The following is a 20768-nucleotide window of genomic DNA, read 5'->3' as shown; positions in this document are numbered from 1 at the left end:
CTAGCCTGGGGCAGTGGTGCTTGGGCTTCGGTTCCCCCTCCTAGGGTCATGTAGTAATTTTTGTTGCCAGAAGGGGGTCACGGTGCAATGACATTTGAGAACCCCTGCTCTATATCTTTGTGGAGTATCCATATCTGGATTTTTATTATTAGTGAAACTGGGCAGAAGAAAACAAAAGACATTAAGGGAATGTCTGTTTCTGCCCACATTCTGGTCATTGGCAATGTTGGGGCAGGAAATTCAGAGGCATACGACAGAAGTTCATGAAAACGTCTAGAGTATGAGGAGAGTAGTTCAGTCTTAATGAATATTGTAAATAAGGGAATACATTTTAAAATTCTGATGGACATGTATGACTAGTGCTAGTTCCTTCCACTAAAAGGTGCAGAGGATGTAAAGGATGCCTCTAAATAAAATAAAATGACAAAGTGCCGAAGCTGCAAAGTGTTTTGCTTCACACATCCAGTGTTTTACAGCCATTGAAGACAAATAGACAGCTTTGTATGTGTCTATGTAATGCACTATGAAACTGGTGTTTATATTATTTAGAGATTATACATTTGTAGATCATATTGGATTAGTGAGATCTCTGAATACAGTGGTGATTTTTTTCTTAAAAGTAGTCTTCTATTTAGTTTACCATTGCAAAAAAATCTTTGGTCATGCAAAGATAAGATTGAGATTGTAAATACTAAATTCTCAGATAAGGTATCTGTACAAACTTTTATTTTTCCATTTCTGCTTGTAAGGTCTTTCTTTATGTGATCACGCAACAGGATGCTACCACATACAGGATTAATTTGGGCAACTTCCATTTCGATCATTATCATTTATGTATCTGGAGGTAAACTTTTAATATTTGACGTGATTAATATCAAACATTCAGTTTTAGAATGAAACATTAAGGATAGAATGAATTTGCTAAGTACTTGAATTCCAAGATAGGTCATAGATTTTGATTTTTAAGGCTAGAGTTTGACAGGGGTAGGCAACTGATCTGTTCCTTACAAAGAAAGACCAACTGAGCAGTATAAAGTTCTCAGACCTTAGGGAACTAAACTGTTGCTGTCAGTGGATTTCTGCCTCTGAACAGGTACTGAAAATGACTTAAGCATGTAGAGTGGACTAAACTGTTTTCATTGTATTTTCAGAAAGCATTGTGGGGACTCTCTGATGCTAAATTTGTATTTGGCATATTTCAGAGCCTTTTTTTTTTTTTTTTTTTTTTTTTTTTTTAAAGCAGTGCTTCTTGAAAATAGAGTTCACTCTCTGAAAGATTGTAGTATTGGTAGAGCTGGGTCCTTTCAGCAAAAGGTGTGGGGGGAAGTAAAGTGAATTGGTGCTGAAGTTCAAGGGGAAAAAAGCCTTAACGAAGAATTAAATTAATTTCTTTTTTATGTATGAGAAACTATCTGCAGAATAACTATTGCTGATAGTTCAGAATATTGGTATTGCCAGTTACTAGGGATGTAATATTTGCGTGATTGGAAAAACCTTTTTCTGTGAAACCCCACCTGGGATTTTCATGCTTAAAAAAACAAGAGACTTATAAATTTGACCCTGGTGTTTAGTCTTTCAGAACCTTACCAGGTCAGGCGAACTTGTTTTCTACTAAATCAGAGAGAATGGTGTGCAGGAAAGGACATGCATTTATCTTTTTGATCTCCTGACTTTTCTGAAGTATGGAAAATTCCAAATGTGGCTAAAAACACAAGTCTAAACCTTGAGAGAGGATCATATCCCTTTTCCATGGAGAAGAGAAACAAGATTCTCAGACGGGATTTAGAGAATGAGATTCAGGAAAGGTTCTTTCCCCAGTACGAAAATGTGAAAAAAACAGGGAAGAATGGATCTTAGTCACCAAACCAAATGAGGTAAAATTGCCCATAAAGAAACACTTTTTTCCAAAGATTAAAAAAAACAGGGATCAAAAAATGGGAACAGCCCAATAAACTTAAGCCTTTTAGTTGCGCAAACAAAATTAATCTGACAAAGGCACTTTTTTGTCAGTAACTGTGCCTACACTCAAGCTTTTGCTGATCTAGAATTATAGAAATGTAGGGCTGTAAGAGACTTTGAGCAGTCATCTAGTCCAGCTCCCTGTGCTCAGACAGGACCAAATATACCCTAGACCATCCCTGACAGGTGTTTGGAGGTTAGACAATGACTGGGATTTTGCAATCTCCCTTAAATGCCTTTTCCAGTGCTCAACTATTGTTATAGTTAGAATTATCTAAACTAAATGTACCTTGCTGCAGATTAAGCCAGTTACTATTACTTGAAGTGCTTGCTCATGTCCATTCAATGTAGGTGTGTGTACTCGCCACATGCACCAGTGCTGGAAGTTTTTCCCCTCAGCAGTATCAGTAGGGAACAGACTCCAGCACCCCCTGGAGTGGTGTGTACATGCTGTGGTATGTAGGGTGCCACTGGTTCCCCTCCCCTCCCCCCCCCCCCTTTAGTTCCTTCTTCCTGCTGGTGTGGTGCTGGAGCTGTGGCTGCTTCAGCTGTTGCTGTTACTGCTTGTTCGTCCAAACTAGTTATTTCCTGTATTACACTGTATATAGTTTTCTATGAGTGTTTATAAATCCCTTAGCTATTATTAGAGACTGTGTAGGTCCCAAATGGGACTTTGTCTGAGGATGGGACTTACCCTGGTCCCCAGACCTTAAGTGCTATGATTGCTGCAAGAGGCCTATGCCTGTTAGTGATCCACACAGCAGTTGTCTGCGTTGCTTGGATGAAGGACATATTAGTGAAGTACAAAATTTGCAAGTCCCTCAAGCCAAGGATTAAGAAGGAGCGCAATATTCATTTAAGAGCGCTCCTTATGGAGTCGGCCATCACCCTGGCACTGGAGCAACGCTCCAACTTGGCACCAAGTACCATGACCTCGGTATACAGCACCCCACCGGGACTGTCCATTGGCTGGCACCAGTCCCAATCCATGGCTCCGACCAAGAATCCGAAGAGGGCGGGACTAGGTCGGTCTCCAACCCCCTGGAAGGGAAAGGATAAGGCTGACTGTGAGCAAGGTCTCATACTGGGCAACTCTGCCCACGTTGGGATCTTGGGCCCAAGCTCCAGTGGAGGGATGTAGCCCAACCCACTCCCCGCCAACTACCCCGGATAGCGGCAGAGGCCTCCATCAGCTCTGGGTGCCATCCACAGTGGAGGCCCTGCAGACAGCATAGGAGATAGTGCCCCTCCCGATGCTGACCACACTGGCTCCTGCTGTTTTGGTCCCTGGGTAAACTCACGTTTGGACTGCTTTGGTCCTCGCCTCAATGGCACCGTTCCCTGATGCGGGGAACATCTGCCAGCACTCGCCCTCCTGTAGCCGCTATGTATCTGACCGCGAAAGGCAGACGCAACTCAGCCCCATTTGGTCCCTGGACCTTGGGCACAGGCAGAGAGGCTCGAGGCGCAGCTCGGGAGCACCTGGGCAGAGACCTTTGGAGACACCCCTCCCCCCAGCAGCCCAGCTGGCAAGAGTACTAGTCCCAGCACCTGGTATCTTCAAGACTGTGGTACCGCTCCAGGGACCTGTTGAGGGATCGACGGTACCGTTCCTTGGACCGTCGCCAATCTCCTAGGAGGACCTCACCATGTGTGGGCACTTCCTGGCACCGGTCCCGCTTCTCATCCCAGTACTGCTCATCAAGTGCAAGATGTAGATTGCCAACTCCAAGCCGTTGCAGATCTATTGAGGGTCATCGGTCCCTAAGACCCTACTCAAGATCAGACTCCAGGTGGAGTGATCAGCACCACTTGGGACAGAGCCAGCGTTCTGCTCTGTCCTGGTCACCTGGGAGCAACGGCTCAGGATCCAGCCCTGGTTCAGAGCGAGGTTCCCTGATGGCGGGACAAGCTGCGGTACTGGCTACTTTGTCGTTGCTGGAACTGGCCCTATGGCCTCGGGCATAGTGGCTGGTACCATGGTACCCATGGAACTTGTGGGGGTTCACTCAACCCTCCCAGGTCTCCTGCTTAGTGTCTGGAGCCTTGGAGAGACCAGCTGCCTCTCTCCCACCCTCCTCTGGTGCACGAAGCCTTGGGCGCAAGGACCCTGCAGGTCCAAGAGGGAGCAGGGAAACAAGCCACTGAGCCATCAATGTTTGTGGAGGATCCTACGGCACCAGTAACTTCCTTGTTGTTGTCAGATGAGGCTATAACAGGGACTCCTCCCTCGATTCCTCCAGATGACACTAAAGCACACCAGGAACTACTGAAGAGGGTTGCTGCCAAACTGAGTCTTCTGGTGGAGGAGCTGGAGGAGCTGTTAAACTCTCTCTTGGATGTCCTCTGCTCCACAGCACCAGCCAGAGTGGCTCTGCCCCTTCCTGATGGGGTCTCTAAAATCACTAGTGCCCTGTGGCGAACTCCCTCCTCCCTGCCACCCATCTCCAAGGGCTGAACGAAGTACTTTGTGCCATCCAAAGGCCACAAGTACCTGTATACCCACTTTGCTCCCAATTCCCTAGTGGTAGAAGCGGTTAACCACAGGGAGTGACAAGGTCAACCCAGGGCTACCCCTAAGAACAAAGGCTCCAAGAGGCTAGACTTGTTTGGGCGTCAGGTTTATTTGTCCTTTAGCCTCCAGTTATGGGTGGCCAGCCATCAGGCCCTCCTGGGATGCTATGATTTTAATGTGTGGCAAGCCATGGCCAAGTTCAAGGGCTCTCTACCTGAGGCTTCTAGGGAAGGAGTTCTGGGCTTTTATGGAGAAGGGCATGACTGCGGCCAGGACGATGCTCCAGGCTGCGTCAGAAGCGGTGGATACTGCCGCCCAAACTGTGGCCTTGGCTGTCGCCATGCTCTGGGCATCCTGGCTGCTCCTCTCTGACTTGTCTACAGAGGTTCAGCAGTTGATGCAATAAGCTCCATGGCCTATAGGACTCCCGTGTGACCCTTTAAACGCTGGGCCTGTACGTTTCTGGCCCTGCCTGCAAGCGGTTTAAGCCACAGCAGCCTCAGGACCAGGGGAGCCACCGCTGCCAGGAGCCTCCCTATAAGTAATCCAGAGGCTATAAGCGATGTCCTAGTCAACAGCCTTCACAGGCCTCTCGATTGATCTCAACTCGCAATAAGCAGGCGGGAAAGTGCTTGTTTTGAGGGTAAGCCCAAGGGTGACATACAGGATTCTTCCCAGAATCCTTCCTCACTTATTTTTGCCAACCGCCTTTCTCCTTTCCTCCTTGCGTGGGCATCTATAACATCGAACCGATGGGTCCTCAGTACAGTAGTGTTAGGTTACTTTCTACCCATCCTTCCCAATCCCCTGGCCCATCCTCCTTCAGGGACCCTTCTCACAATAGTCTCCTCGTGCAGGAGGCAGAGGGGTTGCTGCAGCTAGATGTGGTGGAGATTGTTCCTCCAAAGTACAGGAACAAGGGGTTCTATTCCCGCTACTTTTAATCCCAAAAGGTTGTCACCATCCCCACAATGGTCCTTACCTCACTGCGATGTTGGACCGACCCTGGGAAAGTCCTGGAAGGAGTTCCCTTCATCAGCACTCCTCACTCAGTTGAGTTGTTTTTGGATGCCTTGGACCTAGGCTGGGAGGCGCACCTCGGCTCCCTCCAGACCCAAGGTATGTGGTCCCCAGAGGAATTGACGCTACACATAAATGTCAAAGAGCTCAGAGTAGTGTGCAGCGCATTTGTGGTCCTCCTACCTCACCTGTCAGGCAAAGTGGTCAGAGTCCTGAAGGACAACACAACCCTGATGTTCTATATCAACAGATAAGGGGGAGCACGATCCTTGGCCCTCTGCCAAGAGGCACTCCATCTCTGGGACTTCTGCATCAATCACAGAATCCGTCTAGAAGTGTGTCACCTTCCAGGTGCCAAGAACTCGCTAGCAGATCACCTAAGCAGGGACCCCTCCTCTCACCATGAGTGGGTGCTCCACTCGGCAGTAGCTGGCATGTTCTTCCATCGGTGGGGAACTCATCAAGTGGATTTATGTGCCACCAGGCAGAACAGGAGGTGTCACAGGTTTTGCTTCAGACGGGGTCTGGGCAAGGGTTCTCTCTCCAATGCCTTCCTCCTGGTGTGGTCAGAAAGCATGATATGTGTGTTCCCTCTGATTCCGATAATCAGCAAGGTCCTAGTGAAAATCAAGAGAGACAAGTCGCAGGTTATCATGATCGCCCTAGTGAAGCTTCACTAGCGCTGGTTCAGAAAGCTGTCAAGCTTGTCAATGATCTCTCCCTGGCCCCTGCCGAACTGACTGGATTTGCCGTCACAGGATCACGGCCGACTCTTGCACATCAACCTCCCGTCCCTCCACCTCACGGTGTCGATGCTGTGTGGCTGAACCCAAATGAATGGGCCTGTTCGGAAGGGATCCAGAATGTCCTCGTCGAGAGTAAAAGCCCTCAACTAGGCACACCTATCTGGCAAAGTGGACGGGGTTCTCCGGCTGGGCTGCTGAACGGGGCATCTCCCCTTCGCATTCTTTGGCGCAGTCAGTCTTAAACTACCTGCTTCATTTGAGGAACCAGGGCTTGGCACACTCCTCTATCAAGGTATGTCTGGCTGCCATTTCAACCTTTCATCCACCAATCCAAGGGCAGATAATGTTGTCCCATGACATGACGGTCAAGTTCCTCAGAGGCCTGGAGACTTTTTCATCAAGTCTGATCCCCAGCCCCTCAGTGAGATCTCAACTTGGTTCTGTTCAGGCTCACAGGCCCACCCTTTGAGCCTTTGGCCTCATGCTCTCTGTCTCACCTGTCATGGAAGGTAGCTTTCCTGGTGGTGGTGACGTCGGCAAGGCGAGTCTCCGAACTGCAAACCCTGACCTCAGAACTGTTGTACACGGTCTTCTGTAAGGACAAAGTCCAGCTCCGGCCTCACCTGGTCTTCCTTCCGAAGGTGGTGTCCTGGCTCATGTGGAAGGTCAACATCTTCTTTCCAGTCTTCTGCCCTAAGCCTCATGAGACTAATGAAGAGAGGCACCTTTACCCTTGTACGTAAGAAGGGCCCTGGCTTTCTACCTAGATCAGACAAAGCCTTTCCGTAAGTCAACTCAGCTTCTCATCTCTACAGCTGACAGGATGAAGGGCCTCCCAGTATCCATGCAGAGGATTTCTAACTGGGTCACCTCTTGCATTCGGACCTGCCATGAGTTGGTGGGAGTCCCCTGGCTGCTGATTGTCAGAGGCCACTTGACCAGAGCGCAGGCGTCTTCAGGAGTCTTCTTGGCATACTTCCCAAGCCATGACATGGTCCTTGGTGCACTCGTTCATGACCCACTACGCCCTGTCTCAGCAGGCCAGGGACAACGCTGGGTTCAGCAGAGCTGTGCTGCAATCTACATGTCCATGAACTCCTAACCACCTCTGAGGGGTACTGCTTGGGAGTCACCTAAGTTGAATGGACTAGAAGAAAAGACAGTTACCTTTTCTGTAACTGGTGTTCTTCTAATTGCGTTGCTTATGTCCATTCCACAACCTGCCCTCTTTCCCCACTGTTGTCGGAAACTCCAAGAAGGAACTGGGGGAACCGGCAGTTCCCTATATACTGCAGAATGTGCACGCCACTCCAGGGTGCGTCGGAGTCGGTCCTCTACGGATACAGCTGAGGGAAAAACTTCCAGCACTAGCGCATGTGGCGAGCGCACACACCTACATTGAATGGACATGAGTGACATCTCAAAGAACACCAGTGACGGAAAAGATAACTCTTTGTTGTCATTCCTTCCATGAGCATGGAGAATAATTGATCACAATCCCCTTTATAAGAGCCCTTCTTAACTTATATGAAGACTGTTATAAGGTCGTCATTCTCCTCCCTCCCCTCTCCTCTTGTTTTTTCTCAAAAACTAAATATGCCCAGTCTCTCTTAACCTTTCCTCATAGGTCAGGTTTTCTAAACCTTTTCATTATTTTTGTTGCTTTCCTCTTGACTCTCTCCAATTTTTCCACATCTTTCTTAAATTGGCATCCAGAACTGGATACCTGTACTCCAGCTGAGGCCTCACCAGTGCTGGGTGTCTTGCAAACAATAGTCCTGTTAATACATCCCAGAAAATTAACCTTTTTCACAACTGTATCACATTGTTGAGACTCATTCAATTTGTGATCCAGATTCTTTTCAGCAGTATTACTGCCTACCCAGTTCCTCATATTGTAGTTGTGCCTTTGATTTTTTTCCATCCTTAGTGTAGTAATTGGCAGTTGGCTTTATTGAATTTCATCTTGTTGAATTCAGACAGATTTTTCAATTTGTCAAGGTTGTTTTGAATTCTGATCCTGTCCTCCAAAGTACTTGTAATTCCTTCCAATTTAGTGTCATCTGCAAATTTTATGAGCATACTCTCCAGTCTATTATCTAAGTCTTCAATGAAAATATTGGACAGCATGTACCCTTCCTCCCTGTTTGACAGTGAACCACTGATAGCTACTCTGAGTGTGATGATGATTATTTTATTATTTTATATATATATTTTTTAACCAGTTGTGCAGCAGAGGCACTTTAAGCTGCAACCCGCGCGTCGTTTCTACCACCAGCAGAACAGGCAGGAGTTTTCTAGGTGGCATAACAGAAATAATAGAAAGAGGCCTCCTCCCCCCTCCTCAGCCCAGGGCTCTGGGCAGATGATGCAGTCCTCAGGCCAAAAGCAGAACTTTTGAAGATTGTTCCCAGGGGCAACGCTCGAGTCCGGACTCTGGCTCCATCCTTCCTTACCTTTTCATGCCAGTTATCCCATTTCTACCCTGTGTGGGCCCGAATCACATCAGATCACTGGGTACTCCCCACGGTAAAAAAGGGAAGGGATACTCTTTCCAGTTCACATCCCTCCCCATTCCTCCTTCCGCATCCCTCTTCAGGGGCCTTTCTCAGAAGCAACTTCTCATGTAGGAATGGTGGGGGTGGTGGATGAGGTCCCTCAGGAGCCGAAGGGCCAGGGGTTCTATTCCCAGTATTTCCTAATACCAAAAGCCAAAGGTGGTCTCAGGCCCATCCTAGACCTGCAAGACCTCAACAAGTTCAGCTTCTTTATGAAGTTCCACATGATCTCTTTGGCCTTTGTTATCCCTTCTTTGGCTGTGGGGGACTAGTGTGCCACCCTCGACTTGAAGGACGCATACTTTCATATTTCAATAATGCCGTCCCACAGAAGGTACCTCAGGTTCTCGGTGAACCACAATCATCATTAATTCACAGCCCTTCTGTTTGACCTGTCAGCGGCTCCTTGAGTGTTTACCAAGTGCATGGCAGTCGTGGCTGCATTCTTGCGCAAGTGCCAGGTGCAGGTGTTTCTGTACCTCGATGAGTGGCTAATCAAGGGCCGCTCCAAAGTGCAAGTGAAGGTTCATGTGAGCCTCATAAGAGCCACTTTTGAAGACCTGGGCCTTCTATTGAGTGTACAGAAGTCAACTCTTTCCCCCCTTTCAGCAGATAGAGTTCATAGGGGCGGTGTTGGACTCAACACAGGCAAGGGCATGCCTCCCAGAGTTGCGTTTCCAGACCCTGTGCAGCATCATACGAGGTCTCAGGCAGTGTCCTACCACCACAGCAAGGAGTTGTGTAAAGCTACTTGGCCACATGGCTGCTTGTATCTATGTAATACAGCACGCCAGACTGAGGGCATGGCTAGCCTTGGTGTATCGACCTATTTGAGACAATCTGGACAAGATTGTCACTCTGCCTCTGCCAGTTCTCGAGTCCCTCCTGTGGTAGCTCGACCCACAAGTAATGTGTGTGTGTGTGTGTGTGTGTTCCCTTCACCAGGCCACAGCTGTCCCTTTTGCTGGTGATGGATGCATCAGTGATGGGCTGGGGTGCACACATAGGGGAATTCAGGGCCTCGGGTCCCAAGTGGAGTTCTCGCTTCATATCAACGTTGGAGAGCTGAGGGCAGCTTCTTATCTCTCTGGAGTTCAGAATGAGTTGTCAGGCCATCCCAGCAGGTCTTTTCACAGTATGGGAGTGATCCATCTGCCTGGATGTCATGAACACCATCTTCCATCCATGGGGAATTCCCCAGTTAGATTTGTTCATCCTGTGACACAGTAGGAAGTGCCTGCAGTTCTGCTCCATCTGGAATCACAGCCTGGGTGCCATCGCGGCCATGTTCCTTTTTCCATGGAAGGACCACCTCCCGTACGCATTTCCACTCATACCACTTGTCCACAAGGTGCTACTCAAAGTTCGGAGAGAGGAAGCTTCGGTGATATTGATAGCCCCAGCCTGCCTGGCCCCATCAGCACTGGTACACATCTCTCCTGCAAATGTCTGTGGAAAACCCAGTCACCTTTCCACTGCTTCCATGATAACTCAGGATCATGGCTGACTCCAAACCGTGACTCACTTCACTTCATGGCATGGAAGCTCCATGGCTACACCCATTGGAGCTGGGTTGTTTGGGTCCAGTCAGGGAAGTCCTTCTTGGCAGTAGGAAACCCGCCCCTAGGGCTACCTACGTAGCCAAATGGAAAAGATTCACAATATCTCCTGTCTCCAACGCTCTCATCCATACCCGTGATATTGGACGACTCCTCCACCTAAAGCGGCAAGGGCTTTCTGTGTCTTCAGTAAAGGTCCACTTGGCTGCCATTTCCGCCTTCCATCCAGGCGTGGAGGGCTGGTCGGTCTTTGCCAACCCGATGATAGGTAGTTTTTAAAGGTCTCAACAGACTGTACCCTCTCACATGACAACTGATCCCAGCCTGGGACCTTAACCTGGTCCTTTTCCAGGCTAATAGGGACACCCTTCAAACTGCTTGGAACATGTTCTCTGCTTTACCTTTCATATTAAGGGGCATTCCTGGTAGTGATATCTTCGGCCAGGAGGGTGTCTGAGTTCAAGGCTCTAACATCTGGGCTTCCTTACATGGTGTTCTGTAAAGACAAGGTTCAGCTTAGACTGGATCTGGCTTTTCTTCCTAAGGTTGTCTCACAGTTTCATGTTAACCAGGATATCTTTCTTCCAATTTTCTATCCCAAGCTGCACACAAGCAGCAGGGAGCAAAAACTTCATTCGTTGTATGTTCGCCGGGCATTTATCCTTCTATATCGAATGGACATTGCCACTGTTCAGCTGTTTTGTCGCAGTAGCAGACAGAATGAAAGGGCTTCCAGTCTCCTTCCAAATAATTTTGTCATGAATTATGTCCTGTATCTGGGCATGCTATGATCTGGCGAAAATACCTGCCCCTCCCTTTACAGCACACTCTACAAGGGCCTAGGCATCGTTGGCAGCGTTTGTGGCCCAGGTTCTGACCCAGGAAATCTGTAGAGCTGTGACGTGGTCATCAGTCCACACTTTTACCTTGCATTATGCCATTACTCAGCAGGCTAGAGATGATGCAGCCTTTGGCAGAGTGGTGCTACAGTCAGCCAGCCATTTGAACTCCGACCCCCACGTCCAGAATTTAGGCTTGGTGCTCACCTAATTGGAATTGACGTGAGCAATCACTCGAAGAAAAAATGGTTACCTACTTCTCATAACTGTTGGTCTTTGAGATGTGTTGCTCATGTCCATTCCAATACCCACCCACCTACCTCTGTTGGAGCAAACTGGCAAGAAGGAACTGAAATGGTGGCAGGTTAGCAGGGCCCTGTATTTGGCGCATTGGGGGTATGACTCCAAGGGGCACCTAAACTAACTCAATGGGTATTGCTAAGGGAAAATCTTTCTGGCACCTGTGCACACAGCTCGCACACCCCTAATTGGCATGGACATTAACAACACATCTGGAAGAACAGTTACGAGAGGTAGGTAACTGTGTGTGTTTAAAATTTTGCAGAAGCCATGTCAAAAAATGTAAGATCAAGCGTAAACAGGGACTTCTCTTTTTTAAGAGTTAGGGTTTGAATGCATGAGAAAGTTCAAACAATGTAATGTAAGGTGTGATTTTAAAAAAATTATTTACCCAATTTGTTGCAAAAGGAAGCCGTTTTTAAGTCTGTTTGAGTGGTTCATTTTGGTTTGGTTTAGTTAGTTAGGATTAGTAGTTTTGGCCAAAATAGTGCAACCTTAATTTGATTCGTTTGTATGTGTGCATTATTATTCAGTCTTTAACTATGTAATCAGATGCTATTTTTTGATAATATTCTTTACCTTACATTAAGTTTTCTAGTTTTTTAAAAAGCAAACACATTCCATCATGTGGCATCATACTGACACCTACACAGCTCAACACAGCATTGTTGGAACTTTTAGATCCCCTGCACAGAAGTCTGCCAGTGAGCCAGTGGAGTAACTGATAGTGGTGCTAGTGTCCTCCTCCTTGGGCCAGCGCTAGAGTGTGGATGAGAGACACATTTTGCAAATGGGCTTCACGGATATTTGCTGATAGCAGAGGGATGATGATGGTTGGGCACCTTGGGTTCCATTGCAGGCTCTCAGGGAGTGTGCTCTTGCAGACACAGACTCTTTTGCCCTTTCCCCTAAGCTTGACTCCATCCTTTCCAGCCTGTCTCAGACGTCTCTTTTCACCACGGCTCTTGTCCTAGTCCCGTTCTCACTTAGTCCTAATCTCCTTGCCCAGCGAGTCAGAGTCTTTCCCTCTGGGTTCCTCATCTCATGAGGGCTGCAGGAAGCGGCATGGGCCGAGGGATGTGCTGGCCATCCTTGTTTTTAAATATGCACATGAATTGCCACAAGTTTTCTAAACCTGTGGTGTGGTGCTGATGTGCTTGGAGATTTTAATAAAAATCTGATCTTTGAAATTTGTTTTGTTAACGAGTTTAAGAGATGTAAAATCTGAATGAGTGAGCTGATCTACCTTAAATCACTTTATTCTGTTCCCTCCTGTGTTAGGGCAATATTTGGAGGATTGGATGAGGAAGTTTTAGCATCTCCTTTCTCTTGTCTCAAAATAGTTAAAGGTGGGTTTTGAGCATTTACTTTGGATTTGGACTTCCATGTGTATCCAAGCTGTTAGTGGTATCTGATAGACTGCCTATTAGATACCTTAGATAAGATGCCTGGATTTTGAAGAGTCCTCTATTTTGTTACACCACAGAGGCTTGTATTTGATTTCCCACGCATTTGCAAGTGAACTTGCGTACCCACTGCTGCAGTTGTGTGTTGCTTTCAGTGAAGTTTTGTAACACAAAATGCAGTTTTCTCTGATAGCATTCTACAAATGCACATTCTTATTCAATGCCTTTAGTCCCCGTACATATTCAGTCATGTCTGCTTAATCTAATTGTATTTTACTACTTAAACTTGCGAAGACTGCGTTAAATTCTATTCCATATGAATATTTTAAAATAGCCTTGTACATCCTCAACAGAATTGTTGTCTAACTATAAATTAGTTGTGTGTGCAAGGTTTTAGGTTTCAACACTTTGTCTGTGAGGTATCTCAAAATTGTTGGACACAGTAAAGGTTGATAGGTCCCAAGTTTACTTTATTTAAAAAAGTTCTTGAGTATTTGGCTACTTGACAGTCCTTTCCCCAAAACTTTTTTGGTTTTCTCTGAAGATGCAAGATCAGTGCTAGCAGTCATCCTTTACCTGGAAGCAATCCTAACATGATAATTTAGTATGTCCATACCATAATGGAAAATGTGTGCGCCAGGGAGAGCTCATAAAGACTTGGTTTTAAGTTTCAAGAATCCCAGTGGTTAAGAACTAGAAATTTAAAAAAACTCACTGTCAACATTTTGATGTCTTCCTATACACGTTAAGCGTAAATCTTATCAAACTTCATGTTCGTTTGTAAAATATTAAGACTTTTTTTTTTTTTCAGTTAGTGGAATGCAAAACTTACCATGTGGCAGCTTTCTCTTCAGACTTTGAGAACACTTTAATTTAAATCATACTGTAAAACAATTTCTGTTTTATAAACAAATGGTTAAAATTGAGGATTTAAAAAAACTGTATTTACTTTTCACTGTTAATCTGTCTGCCTTGCAGATTGAAGATGAGCTGTTCTTCATACACAGGCATCATCAGTGGTTATAAAGGATACTGTAGGCCAAATCCTGATGTTTGTTATATCTGCATAAAATCTTGTTTTACGATTATACCCTAAGATGTGCAGTTGTATCTGCATAAATTGTGTAGTTGAAAGCGGAATTTGATCTTGTAGAAAACATGCTACATGTGTGTGAAAATAATCTAGATTTGGTTTTTCAGAACCCAGGGTAATTTGTTAGGGCTGGCAATTGAAAAATGTCCCTTCTGAACTGAGAATTTGATCTGGCATTGTAGTGTATTTTCAAAAGTGAGTTGCTATGCTTCTACTAGCACAGTAGCAGACTTAATAGTGGCATAATCCTATTTCTGTATCTGAGGCCTTGTCTACACCACAAAGTTGCAGCGCTGGTGAGGGGGTTACAGCGCTGCAACTTAGGAGGTGTACACATTTGCAGGGCATTACCAGTGCTGCAACTCCCTGTTTGCAGCGCTGGCCGTACACCTGGTTGAGCCTTGGGTGTAGAGGATCCAGCGCTGGCCATCAGGTGTAGACACTCACCAGCGTTTTTCTTGACCTCTGTGGAATAAGCAGGTATCCCAGCATACCTAACGAAGCCTCTCTGGTAATCAAGAAAACTCCACTGCCCTGTGCTCACCTGACCCCTCCTTTAAATGCCCCGGGAAATTTAAAAATCCCCTTTACTGTTTGCTCAGCCAGGTGTGGAATGCAATTAATCAATCAATCACTCAGCGACCATGCCTCCATGCACCAAACGAGCCCCAGCATGGACCAATGCAGAGCTGCAGGACCTCATTAGTGTGTGGGGAGAGGAGGCTGTTCAAACACAGCTGCGCTCCAGAAGGAGAAATTATGATACGTATGGTCAGATATCGCAGTCCATGATGAGAAGGGGCCATGAACGGGATGCCTTGCAATGCAGAGTCAAAATTAAGGAGCTGAGGAGTGCGTACTGCAAAGCCTGTGAGGGAAATCGCCGCTCAGGAGCTGCCCCCACAACCTGCAGGTTTTACAAGGAGCTGGATGCCATACTTGGGTGTGACCCCACCGCGAATCCTAGGAGCACGATGGAGAGTTCAGAGCAGGGAGAAGTGGGGGATGGTGTAGAGGATGAATACAGTGAGGCTACTGGCGTGGAGGGAGACAGCCCGTAGTCCCAGGACACAGGCAGCCAGGAGCTTTTCTCCAGCCCGGAGGAGGCTAGCCAGTCGCAGCAGCTGGAAGCTGACGGTGAGGAGGAAGCTGAGGATCGTGCTCGTGGTAAGTAGGTTTGCAATGTTTTGTGAGAGGAGGATTTTGGTTATGGCTGCCTGCATGCATGCCTAAACGTGGAATAGCCTATTGATTTGCTGTATCACGTCTCTGTAATCTGCCTCGGTAATCTCTTGAAATGCTGCTGCAAGAGCGTTTGCAATTTGCTTTCTCAAATTGATCGGGAGAGCCACCGTGGTCCCTGTCCCGGTCAGGCTAACTCGTCCGATCCACTGTGCAGCGAGGGGTGGGGGGACCATGGCTGCACACAGGCAAGCTGCATAGGGGCCAGGGCGGTATCCACATTCCTGTAGAAGACCCTCCCTCTCTTCCCAGGTAACACGCAGCAGTGATATGTCTGGCAGTAGGAAACCCTGTAGAGAGTTTAGGGATAATTGAGTGCAGGGCGCCAGATTCGCGGTTCCTCAGCCCACGATGCTCTGTTTTCACCCCCCCCACCCAAGCATGTAGGCAGCCACGCAGCGTGCTCCGGTGTTCCCCGACCCCGACCCCCACCCGCCCAGCAGGTATCCAGCCCCGCGGTTTGCTGCCGTGTTCCCCAGCCATCCTCCAAGCAGGGATCCTTCCCCGCGGCGTGCTCCGGTGTTCCCCGACCCCCACCCACCCAGCAGGCATCCAGCCCCGCTGTTTGCTGCCGTGTTCCCCACCCCCCCTCCAAGCAGGGATCCTTCCCTGCAGCGTGCTCCAGTGTTCCCCACCCCCCCTCCAAGCAGGGATCCTTCCCCGCAGCGTGCTCTGGTGTTCCCCACCACCCCTCCAAGCAGGCATCCAGGCATCCCACTACCAAGGGGCAATTTTTGCAAAAACACTCACCCCATTGCTCGCCATGACTTAGCTTGCTTGCCCTCTCTGTGTTATGTGAGGTATGTGAGAAGGATGCTACCTAAAGTCTCAAATGTCCTTCAAAATTTGATGATAAACAATGATGTCTCTGTGTATTACATGTTTCTATCTCTGTTTTCTAGGGACCTTGACTAATGCAGCTGTATCACCGGCCTCACGTAGGTTACAGAACTTGAGACGCAATCCTAGGAAATCAAAAGAGGAATTGATCAAGTCCGTTCTGAACCACTACAACAGGGAAAGTAGGAAGACAGAGGAATGGAGAATCAGTGTACAGGAGTGGAGAAAGACTGTACATGATTGGAGGCAAAAAGAAAGCAGGAGAAAGGAATTGTGCAGGCAAACAGAAAGCAGGAGAAAGGAATTGTCTGCCAAAAAAATAGCAAAGCAGATGATGAGCCTCCTGTCTCGCCAAACTGAGTCTTTCGAGTCTCTTGTAGCCATGCAGACAAATATGTACCGTGATAACCCACAGCCCTCCCAAAGCCCTCTTCCTTGTCCCCCTGTATATTCTCAAAACAACTTTCTGCAGCAGCCAGTTCCTTATTATGCCCAGATGCCCCCAACACCTATAAGATCACCTACTAGCCCTGATATCTATAATTCTTACCCTGTTCACTCCACCCCCATCATTCTGCAGCATAGTAATGCTGAAGTGCAGCAGACAGTGAATATTGAGCAAAATAGGACATAGTAAAACCTGTAAATGTACTGTGAACCACCCATACCCCCTTGCATGTTTTGTACTGTATGATGAATAAAGTGTTTTTTTTCTATTTCTTTCACTATGTTTTATTGTTGCTAGAAGTGGTAAATAATACACAGCAAGGTAAAGCAAAGCACATCAAATGCATCAAACATTACTGCTGGCTCTCAGCATCAAATTCCTCCCTTAAAACATCCCTAATCCTTGAAGCCCTTTCCTGGGTCTCCCTATTAGCCCTGCTCTCTGGCTGAGCAAACTCATTCTCCAGGCGTCTCAGTGAGGAATGGACCTCCGAGGTTAATCTTTCACCCCTCCCTTCACAAATATTATGGAGGGCGCAGCACGCGGCTATAACAGCGGTGATGCTGTTTTCCATCAAATCTAGCTTCCCATAAAGACTGCGCCAGCGAGCTTTCAAACGGTCAAAAGCACACTCCACAGTCATTCTGCACCGGCTCAGCCTGTAGTTGAACCGTTCCTTGCTCCTCTCAAGCTTCCCTGTATATGGTTTCATGAGCCATGGCATTAATGGGTAAGCGGGGTCTCCAAGGATCACAGTGGGCATTTCGACGTCCCCTACTGTGATCTTGTGATCTGGGAAAAAAGTCCCGGCCCTCAGCCTCCTGAACAGGGCACTGTTCCGAAATATGCGTGCATCGTGCACCTTTCCAGGCCATCCTGAGTAAATGTCAGTGAAACGCCCACGGTGATCCACAAGCGCTTGCAGAACCACGGAGAAGTACCCCTTGCGATTAACATACTCTGATGCCAGGTGGGGTGGTGACAGAATAGGAATATGCGTCCCATCTACTGCCCCTCCACAGTTAGGGAACCCCATTTCTGCAAAGCCATCTACAATTTCCTGCACGTTCCCAAGAGTCACGGTTCTTCTTGTCAGGGTGCGATTAATGGCCCTGCAAACTTGCATCAGCACCATTCCAACGGTAGACTTTCCCACTCCAAGCTGGTTCGCCACCGATCTGAAGCAGTCTGGAGTTGCCAGCTTCCAGATTGCAATAGCCACCCGCTTCTCCACAGGCAGGGCAGCTCTAAATCTTGTGTCCCTGCGCCGCAGGGTAGGGGCGAGCTCAGCACACAGTGCCATGAAAGTAGCTTTCCTCATACGAAAGTTCTGCAGCCACTGCTCGTCATCCCATGATTGCAGGACGATTTGATCCCACCACTGAGTGCTGGTCTCCCGAGCCCAAACGCGCCGGTCCACGGAGCAGAGCACGTCTGTTACTGCCACTAGCAATTTACTGTCTTCACAGTGAGGCAATTCAATATCAGCGTCTGACTCACTGTCGCTATCACTATCACTCACATTTTGCAGCTGAAGGAATAGCTCCACTGCCAAGCGCGATGTGCTGGCAACATTCATTAATAAGGTCGTCAGTTGCTGAGGATCCATTTTTAAAAGAAAACGCAGAAAAAGCGCTGTACAGTCACAATGCTGCCACACTGCTCTGCATGTGTACCAAAGCACCGCTGGCCGTTGGAACAGGAAGCGGAAAGACAATCACACTTCCTTCCCCTTCCCACAAGCCACAGCGCCGATATGGGACGAGGTGCTCTGTGGGATAGCCGCCCACAATGCACCACTCCCAACAGCGCTGCAGTGTGGCCACATCTAACAGCACTTGCAGCGCTGGTTGCTGTAAGTGTGGCCACTCTGCAGCGCTGGCCCTATACAGCTGTACTAATACAGCTGTAACAACCAGCGCTGCAAAATTGTAGATGTAGACATACCCTGAGTGTCGTCCTCTTCTCCCCCCTCCCCTTGCTGTCTCTCAAATCTTAAACATTAAATATCTCGATGGGACTTCAAAAAAAAAATAGTTCACTATGGATTGGATCCTCCTTTCTCAAGGGACTTCTGTAATGTTGTTTAATTTTTTTTTAAAGTGTATTTCTTTTAAGACTGATTAGAAATATCAGAAAGTTAAAACTGACTTTCTCTAGTTAGGCAATTTCAAGACTCTAAACGTACAACAATTTGGTTTATATTTGCTCTTCAAAAGCAAATATAAGACTTGGTCTCAGCAATTTATTCTGGTCTTGATTTGTTTAGGAGTATACTTTTTTCTGTGGTTTGTCTATCTCTAAACTGCAATGAATGCTAACTTGGTGTATTCTCTGTAGCAGCTGAAATCATGTTTCCCTGCATGGGTAGACAGATGCACTAGCTCTGCTTGAGCTAGCATATGTTGGTCTGTCTGCACTGGGAAACACGCTTCGAACTGCTGCATAGACATGCTTGGTGCAGTGGCTGGTCTTGGCAGTAAATTCCTCTCTGCCTTAAATGCAAACTGTACCTTACTGAATTAAGTTGAAAGTTGTAATTTACAGATTTGAGTTAGGTACTTGCTGAGAGGCAAAGCAAGAATAGAAAGTGCTTATTTGCAAACCTGTTCTCTGAAAAGACACTTTCATACACCATGTTTACATGAGCAAGTAAAATGATTTCCAGATAGACTTATTTTAACACTTTAAGCAGAAACATATCTTAATTACAGGAGTTCCCTAATATTTTACCTCTTTTAGTGTTTTAGAAACAAGATCGCCATGGCCACAGAAATTGGCTCCCCACCCCGGTTTTTCCATATGCCGAGGTTCCAGCACCAGGCACCTCGGCAGCTGTTCTACAAGAGACCTGATTTTGCACAGCAGCAGGCAATGCAGCAGCTCACTTTTGATGGGAAACGGATGAGAAAAGCTGTGAACCGGAAAACCATAGACTACAATCCCTCTGTAATTAAATATTTGGAGGTAAGTCTAGTCAGTCTACTGTATCAAAGTCTGAATAGTGTTTTCTGACACTCTATTCAAATTTCAGGTATATTCACAGAGTAGTTTGGGTAATTGGGGATTATGTATAATTGACAGTGTTCTTTCAGAAATGTACAGATTCAGTGAAGCGTGGATAGATGTTACTTTATTCAGAATGAGCAATAAACCTTTAATGCATATTTGAAGTGGAAGATTTGCTGTTATATAAAGCTTTTCTGGGAATTCTGATTTGGGACAAGAATTGCACATATTATTACTTTGTTTTGACATTCAAGCTGACCTAAATCATACGTTAATTATGTTAAGATTCATATGATCATTCTCTGTCAACTTTTGGCTTTTTCTTTGTGGGGAGAATTGATAAATAAATAAAAGATTGAGTGTCTATATTGGGCAACAGAAAAGTAGTTGTCATTTTCTATTCAGCTGCCTCCTTGAATGAAAAAAACTGTAATATAGGCTACTCGTACCGCAAGTCTGTGAACCACCTTGTGCAGTCCTAATGGCTGAGACTGCTTTGAACCAAATACTGTGGAAGATATCTTTCCAAGAAAAAAATACCCACTTGGCTTTCCAAATTACTTGGGGTATATCTATGCAGGCAAGTTTCTGCGCCACACCTTATACCACTTTTATTAGAACGCTGGAGTGCATCCACATTAGCAGCCCTTGCAATGGCAAAGACAGCAGTGCATTGTAGTAGCTATCCCACTGTGCAAGTGGCAGTAGGGTGCTTTGGGAAGGGTTTGCAGTGCCTCATGGGGCAGACAGTGTTATATGATCTAGGTTTCCCAATCCCATTGTTCCATAGGTATCCTACTACACTGCCAGCTGCTTTTCAACTGAAGGGGCAGGTGTGGAGGGGGGGAGGAGTGTGTGTGTGTGTGTGTGTGTGTGTGTGTGGGGAGGAGAGAGACAGTGTGTTTTTGGGTACAGTGTGTCATATGCTGTCTTGTACGTTCAGACAGTGGCAGGAAGCAACCAGTCCTGGGGGAAGGGGGAAACCCTGACATCACACTCCCCCCCACCTCGGGCTCTCTGCACAGATAGATATATACTGTCTCTGTGCTCAACAGCATGAGCATTCCACATTAATGGTTTGCTTTGTGGCCCAGAGCAGATCAGCCAGCACAGCACACAAAGGCTCTCAGAAACTGTGCTTTGAATGGGGAGGGGCACATGTCTTTGGGGCAGCTGAGTTCAAAACAATGAGTAGAGCGGTCACTTGAGGCATTATGGGACAGCTCAAGGGGCC

The 20768-nt window shown here is 47.0% G+C and overlaps 1 protein-coding gene across 8 annotated transcripts in view; it reads left to right on the top strand.

Annotated features, from left to right (window-relative positions):
* WDR33 (WD repeat domain 33) overlaps positions 1–20768 on the top strand; it is a 99774-nt gene that overhangs the window by 10165 nt on the left and 68841 nt on the right. For all 8 annotated transcript variants that reach the window (XM_050965292.1, XM_050965291.1, XM_050965288.1 and 5 more), the window contains one exon: positions 19268–19492. In XM_050965292.1, coding sequence (XP_050821249.1) covers positions 19289–19492 — 204 coding nt within the window. In that variant the 5' untranslated portion in view covers positions 19268–19288. The remainder of the gene's footprint in view (positions 1–19267; positions 19493–20768) is intronic.

Source organism: Gopherus flavomarginatus, chromosome 8 (genome assembly GCF_025201925.1).
Source record: "Gopherus flavomarginatus isolate rGopFla2 chromosome 8, rGopFla2.mat.asm, whole genome shotgun sequence".
NCBI classification, from domain to species: Eukaryota; Metazoa; Chordata; order Testudines; family Testudinidae; genus Gopherus; species Gopherus flavomarginatus.
This window is presented reverse-complemented; position numbering and strand designations above follow the sequence as displayed.